General features: G+C 33.2%; 1 protein-coding gene across 1 annotated transcript in view; it reads right to left on the bottom strand.

The window, feature by feature from the left end:
• Positions 1 to 2,009: 2,009 nt before the first annotated feature.
• LOC133199600 (tachykinin-like peptides receptor 99D) overlaps positions 2,010 to 12,090 on the bottom strand; it is a 30,776-nt gene continuing 20,695 nt past the window's right edge. Inside the window, exons 3-5 of the mRNA XM_061335437.1 lie at positions 11,155 to 11,305; positions 4,251 to 4,444; positions 2,010 to 4,055 (exon numbers count right to left, since the gene is read on the bottom strand). Coding sequence (XP_061191421.1) covers positions 3,806 to 4,055; positions 4,251 to 4,444; positions 11,155 to 11,305 — 595 coding nt within the window. The 3' untranslated portion in view covers positions 2,010 to 3,805. The remainder of the gene's footprint in view (positions 4,056 to 4,250; positions 4,445 to 11,154; positions 11,306 to 12,090) is intronic.

The following is a 12,090-nucleotide window of genomic DNA, read 5'->3' as shown; positions in this document are numbered from 1 at the left end:
TACTTCTATTTCTCTCTCTGTCTCTTTTGAGTGGGCTTGGACCCCCTCCTTTTTTTTTGTAGATTCGAACATGAAAAAGACTAATATTTTATCCAGTAAGTAATATATATGTACATTTAAAGGATTACAATTATTAACAGACATGCCGGTATGTAGTCTTTTTTGGAAATAGAAAAAATGGGGGGGGGGGTAATTGCGTGCAATTCTACTTTCGCTCTCTTTTTCAATGCATGTACATATTTTTTGGACATTGGGGGTGTTGGACCATATTGTATGAACTGGCCTTCAATTTTTGAATAGTGTTTGGAGCAGGTCCATTCTAAAGAAACTATTTACCACTGTTCATTGGATAAAAGTTTATATCCAACCAAAAAACCACGAGAGGTCCTTTATTTATGAATCTGGCGTAATTACCCAGGTGAAATCTAATAAATTCAATAGAAGGTGCATATAATTTAAAGACTAACAATTTTATTGTGTGCAGGATACTTAGTAAATGTACAGGGTATTTACAAACAACACAGTCTATTATATTTAGTCATTTCATATACGTATAGATATAGAAATAAACAAAATTGTCATTAAAGGATCGAAAGCAAGCTAGGTAATATAAACAAGTCAAGTATTAAAAAGAATATAGAATGAACATTTCAAATATAGTTTTCTAAACTATTGTATAATAGATGTTAATGAAGCATTTAAAGAAAATTTGAAAACTTTGGACATTTCCAATAGAAACCAGTGTTGTTGTCTAATAGTAGCCGTAACATAAATTTCTCCGCATAAAAAAGCTTTTGTTCTTAAGAAACCGATTAAAATGGGTAATTCTATGAAATAATGAATACTTTTTACAAGTACACACAGATCTGTCGATTCATTTTTATCAAATATTTGAACGTTTCGACGCTAATTAGATATATTTCTTATGTGTATGTAAATGTGTCCTAGGCTTTCGACAGTTTTCGTCCTACACCTCAGCAATCCTTTTATTCTTTAAAAATTTAGAGATATATGTTACTTTTAAAAGGTATGTTACGTTCCTTAAGGGTGAAATACTAAGCAACTTAACTTCAATAATTGAATTATTGACCATTTTGTTGAGCAAGCGAAGAAAAATACTTACCATTTCGTCCATTTTTTTTTCCAGTACCAACCGCACAATTTTCGGATAGCAGTAATTTACACGCATTTTTTTCCTATAGCAACCGTTTAGGTACTACACCGTATATTTCATATAATAACATGGACACCTTCGATCATTCTAGCTGATATTACTTTTCATGGTCTTTCAAATCATATGTAGTACCAGAAAGGAGTATACGTAGATGTACAAGTGTACTAGTGTTTATACGTAGATGTACAAGTGTTCTAGCTAGTATGTATACGTAGATGTACAAGTGTACTAGTATTTATACGTAGATGTACAAGTGTACTAATATGTATACGTAGATGTACATCATGTACAAGTGTACTAGTATTCATACGTAGATGTACAAGTGTACTAATATGTATAGTTACGTAGATGTACAAGTGTACTAGTATTTATACGTAGATGTACATCATGTACAAGTGTACTAGTATTTATACGTAGATGTACAAGTGTACTAGTATTTATACGTAGATGTACAAGTGTACTAATATGTATACGTAGATGTACAAGTGTACTTGTATTTACACGTAGATGTACAAGTGTACTAGTATGTGGCGTTTTTATTGTTTCTTAATTGGTTGATAACATAATGAAATACAATTAGAGTGAGTAATATTTTATGCCCTGTACATACATGTAAGTGTGTGACTTCTATATAATTAGGAACTCTGGAACGTATTTAAAAGATTCGTCAGCGCGAAGTAATGTTTATGAAGGCGGTCGTCCAAATCTACCTGTATCTAACATCTGTATCGTACAAAGGACCAGCCATTCTTTTTTCCGTTTCCAGAGACGTCCTGATGAAATTCCTGATAAAATTTTATGAACATGATGACTAATGAAATGCGTATTGTGTACATATAAGTATTTACATTATTATTTCAATTTAAACATTTATTTATAACTAAAATCAAATATTTTATACATGTAAATGTATTCATAATGGTTGTACAATTCAATATGAAAACAAAAATTACAAGACATAATTCTAATCGTATCCTAACTCGATCGTATTTCAAGACAATCTACACTGCTAAAACTAATTCCAGACTTGATGCAGTGAAAGCAACAAAAGGTCGACCTACACTACAGAGAAAAGGCCAACCAGTTTACAGGTCTTTCACTGATTTCTGAAAATGTTTTTATTTAATTGAAAAAGACCAAATCATTTGAGAGAAATACTTTCAATTACAACATCAAACATTTTTTTGCAATTTGAATAAACCTGTTGTTCTAGATTTTTTAAAAAAAAGATATTTTTTAAATTAAAAATGCCCGTTCACGAAATCCGGGAACTGATGACGTAATTGCCTGGCCCCACGTGACTGTTGATAATGTATAAGCATTTCCATCACAACACTCTCTAATCAACAAAGATCTATAGCATTCTAGCAAACCAATAATCGTGATGCCAACACTCTTAACATGCAGAGAACACGCTATGATGGGTATTAACATATAAATCTGAAAATGGTCAAATGACTTCGCTAATTTTAACTAATGTTTTCTCAGTTACATAATATCAATTTTGAGCTCAGTTGAAGACAGTTATTTGGACGTGGATTACTACTTTGCACACGAATACTCCACCATTTGTCCAGCGCCGCCTAGTGGCGATCACCTACTATTAAAGGTTGCTAATGGAATGTTACCAAAATGTACGCGTTTTACACCGTCCTTCTTAATAAGAGTATCGTAAATTGCCGTGTCTGTTTCTGAAAGAAATAGCAAACAAAATCTAAATAACATATTTTATACGTAAATTTAATTCATGATTCAAAATAAGCATAAAATTCAACAGTTATATAATTCTTATCGCAAGACGTAAGTGAAAAATTGAATATGAATACATTTAATCTTGGTGAAATTTCAACATACGTTGTCCCCAAACCAATTGGCAACTTAAGTATATCTTAATTTATATGTGTTTGTACGTACAACAAATATACATAAATGCTTAAAAGCAGTTGACAATTGATAGAATTTAGTACCATACATATAATACAGGAATAACCATATGTACAAAACACTGTACACAATCAGTAACTTCTAATATGCTGTAAGAAAGTACATTAAAGGGTCAACAAATAAGCAGGAAAAAAATAATGGAATGATAAGAAATGTTACGCCCTAAACAATACTATATATGATTGGGTTAGACGTGCAAAAGCATTTAGATACAAAAAGCAATCAACAGTGAATATCAGGGGTCAAAGTAAGCATTTTGAATCATTTTGTCCGCACAATGTAGTCCTAAAAGACGAAGCAGTACATATGTTTTTGTAGAAGCTCACAATAACACTGCGACGTATATGCTCCAGCTTTAGCAGTAACTATACAATGTGCTTTGACATGCTCATAATGAAATATTTTTATACAATTTGAACTGACCTATGGTTAAACCACAGAGTCTACGGCAGGGGATGGATTAACTTGTGAATGGTACCAGATTGTAATCGTTCTTACAAGAACTCGTAAAACGCCATGTCTTGAAATCTGCCAGTATTAGAAGTCAAATTTTTATTTTCAATTATAACCATGTCAAAAAAGATGACATGTAAAATCTATTCTGATAGAAGATTGTATTACATGTATAGTCCTGTACACAGAACAAACAATAAATAAATAGATCTGGTGAACATTGTTTAACCATGCTCATAAATATTCAGCACTATGTCTCCGCCCCTTCTTGTGAATGACAGGTGACGAACTGGCGTCATCTACCGACTCAGTGGTAGTGTAAATGGTACACCCATTTCCGTGGTGTTTTTCTGCCAATGCGTAAGTATTAGAGCTATTTCTTAATAATGTGACAGGAAGCATACCAGGTTTGGATCTGTCCTTAAACTTGGCGCATGATCCACATGGACAGCAGCAAAATAATTTGACAAAACCATGTCTGAACCTGAAAATGGAAAATTATAGAGTGTTAATATCATACAGAGTGTAATGTCAGCACCGCTGCTGATAATATTTGGAGGCTAATAAATGAAACCCTTTACAGAGTCAACATATACAATAAGTGCTTATAAATAAAGCGCCTATTGGGAATTAAAATTGAAATGTAAAAAAGGGTGTATTACTAGTGACTTGATCTCACCTAGAATTCATCCAGCAGTATATAATAGGGTTATACATGGAGTTACTCATAGCGAGCCAGTAAATCACATTATATACGTTTTGTATGTGCTCCCAGTTGGTGATGTCTGTTGTGGACTGGAGGAGAAAATACACATGGTAGGGTAACCAACAAACAGCAAATGTCACTACCACCACAATCATCATTTTTACCACCTGTAATAAATAAATATGAAATATCAGATTATCCATCACCACAATCATCAGTTTTACCACCTGTAATAAATAAAAATGAAATATCAGATTATCAATCATTACAGTTATCATTTTTACCGCCTGTAGTAAATGAAATGAAATATCAGATTATCCATCACCACAATCATCAGTTTTACCACCTGTAATAAATCAAATGAAATATCAGATTATCCATCACCACAATCATCAGTTTTACCATCTGTAATAAATAAAATGGAATATCAGATTATCCAACACCAAAATCATCATTTTTACAACCTGTAGTAAATCAAATGGAATATCAGATTATCCATCACAAAAATCATCAGTTTTACCATCTGTAAAAAATGAAATGTAATATAATATCCAACACCAAAATCATCAGTTTTACCACCTGTAATTAATCAAGTGAAATGCCAGTAAATCACATTATATACGTTTTGTATGTGCTCCCAGTTGGTGATGTCTGTTGTGGACTGGAGGAGAAAATACACATGGTAGGGTAACCAACAAACAGCAAATGTCACTACCACCACAATCATCATTTTTACCACCTGTAATAAATAAATATGAAATATCAGATTATCCATCACCACAATCATCAGTTTTACCACCTGTAATAAATAAAAATGAAATATCAGATTATCAATCATTACAGTTATCATTTTTACCGCCTGTAGTAAATGAAATGAAATATCAGATTATCCATCACCACAATCATCAGTTTTACTATCTGTAATAAATCAAATGAAATATCAGATTATCCATCACCACAATCATCAGTTTTACCATCTGTAATAAATAAAATGGAATATCAGATTATCCAACACCAAAATCATCATTTTTACCACCTGTAGTAAATCAAATGGAATATCAGATTATCCATCACAAAAATCATCAGTTTTACCATCTGTAAAAAATGAAATGTAATATAATATCCAACACCAAAATCATCAGTTTTACCACCTGTAATTAATCAAGTGAAATGCCAGTCTCACATAATCCCTACAATTATCAGTTTTACCATCTGTAATAAATGAAATGGAATATCATATACATGTATTATCCACCACCAAAATCCTCGTTTACCACCTGTAATAACTCAGTCATGTGAAATACAGTCTCACATAATCGCCACAATCATTATTTTTTATCCTTGTAATAAAAAAGTGAAATATCAGATTCACACAATCATAACGATCATCATTTTTACTACCTGTAAAAAAAGGTGTCATATAACATTCACATCTTCACCACCATAATTGTGTATACCACCTGTAATAAAAAAAGAGTCAGACCAGATTCACATTTTCACCAAGATCATCATTTTACCACCTGTAATAAAACAACTGACATTTTAAATTTCATCATCATGCATCAATTTTACCATCTGTAATAAAACAAGTGACGTTTCAGATTCACATCACCACGATCACCATTTTTACAACATATAATATAACAAATGACTGCATGATTTTCATCATCTTTATCATCTTTATAAAGCAAGTGATGTATTAGATTTACATTATTACAATCATCATGTTTACCACCTGTGATAAAACTAGTCGATTATCAGATTATCTATCACCACAATCATCTTTTTCACAAACTGTAATAAAGCAATCTATCAGATGAACTACCATCACAATCATCATTTTTACCGCCTGTAATAAAGCGACCTGGCAGATCATCTACCACAATCATCATTTTTACCGCCTGTAATAAAGCGACCTGGCAGATCATCTACCACAATCATCATTTTTACCGCCTGTAATAAAGCGACCTGACAGAACATCTACCACAATCATCATTTTTACCGCTTTAATAAAGCGACCTTACAGATCATTTACCACAATCATCATTTTTATCGCCTGTAAATAAAGCGAACTAAGAGATCGTCCACCACAATCATCAATTTTACCGCCTGTAATAAAGCGATCTAACAGATCAACTACCACAATCATCATTTTTACCGCCTGTTATAATACAAATGACGTGTCAGATTAACGGTCACCTTTACCACTTATCATCCATCAGCACAACTGAGTCACCATTAAAATATATTATTAAAAAATATTTTTATTTAAAAAGATAAATCATTGCCGTCACAATCATCTTTATCTACTGATGTAATCAAATCGAAACGATAAACACCACTATTATCTACTGTTAGAGAATAGTTCAATTAATAACACCACTTTATTCATGGTTAATCATAGCTAGTTATCAGAATAGCAAAAGAATATCAGTCATTGTCTACAAAAATTGCTCCATTTTTTTATCATTTTATAAAAAGCGATATATCCATTAAAAAAAACGAAATATCAATACGCTTGTCTACAAGCACCACCTACTAATACGCACTATCAGCACAAAGTCTATAAACGCATTATCAGCCGCACAGTCATCGTTGGTAACCCACGGGTGATTCACATTGATTCTCTATCCTTGAGGGAGCTTGTGATAGTCTACAAACAATGTCACAAAGTTTCAATTCAGCATTTCAGTCTATAAACACAATATCTGCGCGACAATCTACAAATGCAATATGAGCATCACAGTCTATAAATATCAGCAAGACAATCTATAAACGTTATATCAGCAAGGCCTAAAAAACTTTATCAGTATCACGGTCTATAAAAGCAATATAAGCACGACAAACTATAAATGTAATTTAAATACAAAAAAACGCTACATTATCACATATGTCCACAAACGTAATATATCAGAACGATAGCCTACAAATGCAATATGAGCACCACAGTATATAAACCCTATATCAGCACGTAGCAAGGCAGTCTACAAACATTATGGCAATCTACAAACATTATATCATTACCACTTCTACAGACATGCTAGCAGACTATCAGCACGACATTCTATAAATGCAACTAATTCAGCACAAGAGTCTACAGAATATCAACAAGACAGTCTACAAATGCTTAATCAGAACGGTAGTCTACAGATACGAAGGGTGATCAAAAAGTTCGCGAACTATCTCTATATTTACAAAACCACAATTCAGATCAGAATGAAATTTGGCACACATATAGTAATACACACGTTCTATAAATAGCAGATGATATGTAATGTTTTGCTCCATGTTTGTGACGTCACAATGTGAAAATGACGTCAATATGTAGGTGACGTGATAAAAATTGTAGACTAAGTCCTACTCGAGCAACGAAGGGCTGTAAAGTTTAACGTATATCTTGGAAATTCCTTTGCAGCAGCATATCATAATTTGTACAAGGTTTATGAAGACAAAAGACTTGACAGAAGTGGATTGATTGTTTTAGTAAAAAAAGGGAGATGGTTAAAAATGATGTTTGTTCTGTCAGTGAAAGCAAGCTTGGGAAGAGATGAGTTTTAGTTGTGCAATTTGTTACGAAAGATCGCCAAGTTACAGTTAGAAAAACAGTTGAATATTTTAACAGTAATATAATTATCAAAGCCCTAAAATATCGTTTACTTTAGACTTTTAAACATATCAGATATGATAAAAAGAAGGCGGCCATATTTTATCCACATTGGAAAAACGACGCTCCCAAGACAGATGACTCGGGTTGTGATGGTCACCTTGCTCATTCTGGGAGAGGATATCCTTACCCACCCTATTGCCGAGATTTGGCCATTTCTGACAAATGGACTGTTTTTGTTATAAAAAATAACTTGCATGGTAAGAAATATTAGACTCGGAAAAATCTCTAGCTTCTGTGAACAGAACGTTACGGGGCATGTCACGTGACCGCGTAGATCACGTGATTTGCGCATGGGCAGAACGGTGGCAGATGTGCATTAAAATCGGAGAGGACTATTTTAAAAAATAATAAACAATGAAAGCTAATTTTATTTCTTTTATGGAAGTAATTCAAATAGTTCGCGAACTTTTTGATCACCCCTCGTACAGTATCAGCTCGGCAGACTATATTAGCAGTACAGTCTACAAATACAATATCAGCACCATGGTCTACAAAAGAAAAATGTCAGAACGACAGTCTATAAACGCTTTATTGTCTTTATTAAAATGCAATATCAGCACCAATGTCTTAATATGCACTCAGCACGCCGGTCTACAAATGCAATATGAACACCACAGTGTATGAATGCTAGAGCAGAGTGCATTTTCAAGTTTGGCCCGTGCGATGATTTATTACTGCAGTCTTTGCACTACAAAATTCCATTTTAAAGACGTTTTTATAAAATGGTAAATAATGGAGCAATTTTTGTAGATAATGACTGATATTTTTGTTGCTATTTTTATAACTAGCTATGAATAACCATGAATAAAATGGTGTTATTAATTGAACTATATCCACGTAACATGTTTTTTTTTTTCAAGGGAGTGGGGATAACTGACAAGCAAATAAAAGTACCTGAAATAAATATATAAAGGAAACAATCAAACTTGATAAACGTATTTCGCGGAAGAGGGTGGAAGTATTAAAAAATGTGGTGGGGTCAATCGCTCACTAATCTTGGGTCTGAGCATTGTTAACAATTAAGAACGAAATATTAGATAACATTTTGAATTCTCACATTTTAGCTATTTTAACTTAAATATCATAAATTGTAGTTTACTCAAAATCTCCAAAAATTATTCCACATCATTTAATTATAGATTTATCTTTATCCTGACCTCGGCATACCAAAAGCAATTTAGTGCTTTCGAATTATTAAGGGAAAAACTGAAATAGAAACACTTACCTTCTCGAGATATAAGTAAATAAATATATACATATGCTGATATAAACGGCATGCATCTGATCGTGAAATTCTGAAATCTCAAAAGTATACAGGATAAATTGGTTTAAGAGAACAAGTTGAATAATATCGATTAAGAAACCCCTAAAAACTAGATTTACTATTGAATTATACGACTGGAAAGAATCGCAGAGACATACATTAGAAACCTGCTTAATTTGTAACGACAGTTGGTTTGTTGAGATGTGCCTTGCTAATGATGACGCATAGTCACATTAACTTTGAAGGAACGCAAAAAACATAAGAATCTTTTAACAAATTTCATTAGAAATATCACACGTGGAATTTGTTTCATCACAGCAGAGAGATAAGGCCTCCACTTATAACGAGTGATTTCTGTAACAGTTAAACAGTTTAGAACACAGCGAACCCGCTGTTCAGCGTCGCGCTATCCTTGCGGCATTTTGCCTACATTTAGGATTTCATGCTTTTGTAAAATAGGAAATCACCGTGATCGCTTCGACAAAATCAGATACCATCTAAACTCATTGAACATTATTTCAAGAACTTAATGGGCAAACATAAACGTTACTGTTTTTCGCAATTGAGTGCCTTAATGCAATTATGTCTATCATGTTTTCGTTATAGATTCTTAAAAATCAAATTTTCTGTTCGAATCGGTGCCAGATTCTTCAATCGTTACAAACATCAGCGGAAACACAAGTATTTGTCAATCAGTACTTAACGTCAGAAAAGACAAAAACAGAAACTCGAGTCTCTTTTATAATTTGACAGGGTTTTTCTTTAGGAGGAAGCTCCGTGTTAATACATCCAAAAGCCCTTCTCTATAGACGCATCCCATTCTTCAATACTTATTAGAAGCAGACTTGAATTCGCGATGTGGCGATTTAAAAAAAGATTTTTTTAACTTCTTGGTATCTTTCCAGTTTACATCATAAAACCATATTAAAAACAAATGTTGACATTGATAGGAATTTCATATATTTTTTCTTCAATCCATAGAAAGCACATTAATGTTCAGGATTGAGAAGAAAACGATAAGAGGGCCGGTTTCTTGCGATGTGTATCGTATTTAATCAAAGAGACGTAAGGAAACTTTTATAACTGACAATATCAGATCCAAACGCGAGCATATCTAATGCAAAAACCTTTCTGAAAAAGAACGTATAAACAATGTTGTCTTATCTTCGTTGCATCCTTGAATTCCAGCGTAACGATATTCCCTCAGATAAAATATCTTTATCGAGCGATTTACCATCCAATGCACCCTTAAGTTCCTTTAACAGTACAATAATGGCCTTTGGTTTGTTTGAGAATTATGTATGGGTCCCTAAGCTGCAGTATCTCTGAGTTATGTAACGATTTTGTGGTCTCTATGATAAAAACTTCTCCGGGCATTCAAATGCACCGTCCTAATGTCATCATCCATCATAAGGAAAGGCCAGCTTCTACATAACTATACAGGAAGGTCAACATGCTCAGCCGGGGATTTTGTTAACAATCTATTAAATATCTATAATCTTTACCGTGCTATCCTTTCTCCGGTTATTATAAAATTGCACTAGCTCTCTAAGAGGGTGTGCAGTACAACATAAGTTAAACAAAAAAAACCAAGCACTCAATATTGCAAGGGAAGTCATCACCTTAAGATATGATTATTGTTTTTATAAAATCCTTTTTAATCCAAAACTATGTAAAAGGCGCAAACCCTCTATAATGTATGTTTTTGTTGGCGGATGCAGCTATATAAATCCTATTTTATTTGATTCCAAAAATATCCTACATTAAAAATTGAAAAACATACTCAGATAAAGTGGTCACATAAAATGGCAGACATTGGTTTCCTTTTAAGAAATCAGTGCTGATAGCCTGCCCTTTTACGGATTTCTAAAGCTAATTGACATGGCTATATGGATAGACTTGCTTCAGCTACAGCATTTGCCGCACTAAACTACAACGTGACTTACACGTCTTTTGGAGCGAATCCTCTCGTATTGGACAGGTGTGTTTTCCCCAATAGCTCTACTGCCCCACAGCTCCATCCCTACTCTGGCATACGTCACAGTTAACGTCACCAGCGGAAGTACGTATGTCACTATCATAATTAGGACATTATATCTGAAAAAGTAAAGTTTTTAATGAAAACACGACTCTGAAATTATATAGCATTTTTGTTAATTTGATTGTGATTCATTAGGAACACGCATTATAGCTGACAATCACCAACGTTCCCCAGTCGTGTAATTAACTGTGAAAGCCAATGCTAATTCAACATTCATTTTTCACTTTTTGTGGAAACCTTTTAAAAATATGAAATTATAGCTTCGGAGTATCCAAAGGAATCCTCAAGTGCAAAGATATAGATAGAATCTCTACAAAAATAATGGTATTTATAAATATAAATCATCTGCAAGGCCTGTAGGTACTAAGATGCCATATTTATGATGATAAAAAGGAAGGTTGATTTCAAATCCAGTTTCTAAAATCTCAGCTGCTTTTCAATTTGGCATGCATAACTCTTCTTTCCTGTACATTTTAGCCTTTCGGCAGTCCAATGAAGTTAAATAATCAACTACTGATCAAATTTAGGCTAAAATCTTTCACTGTGGGTAATGTCATTCATTTTTATATGTTGTCTGTCGGTCTAAATCAACAAAGAATATTTTTATATTCAAGAATTGCAATGATTTTTGTCATTTGTAAATATTCAATGTAAGCCACACCAGTAACAGTAACAGTAAAAATGGTTAACATATCAGGCTTCCATTAAATCAAGAACAGCTGGGTAATAAATAAGGGAGAAAAAGTAGCCTTCATCTTCAGCACAATTCTATCACCACTAATCCCTCAAAGACCTCACTATTTTTGAAAACCTATTCAATAATTTCTTTACTTCAGCTGAT

This window comes from Saccostrea echinata, unplaced genomic scaffold (assembly GCF_033153115.1).
Source record: "Saccostrea echinata isolate AGI-Se365-2 ecotype Australia unplaced genomic scaffold, CSIRO_AGI_Sech_v1 ptg000034l, whole genome shotgun sequence".
Lineage (NCBI taxonomy): Eukaryota > Metazoa > Mollusca > Bivalvia > Ostreida > Ostreidae > Saccostrea > Saccostrea echinata.
This window is presented reverse-complemented; position numbering and strand designations above follow the sequence as displayed.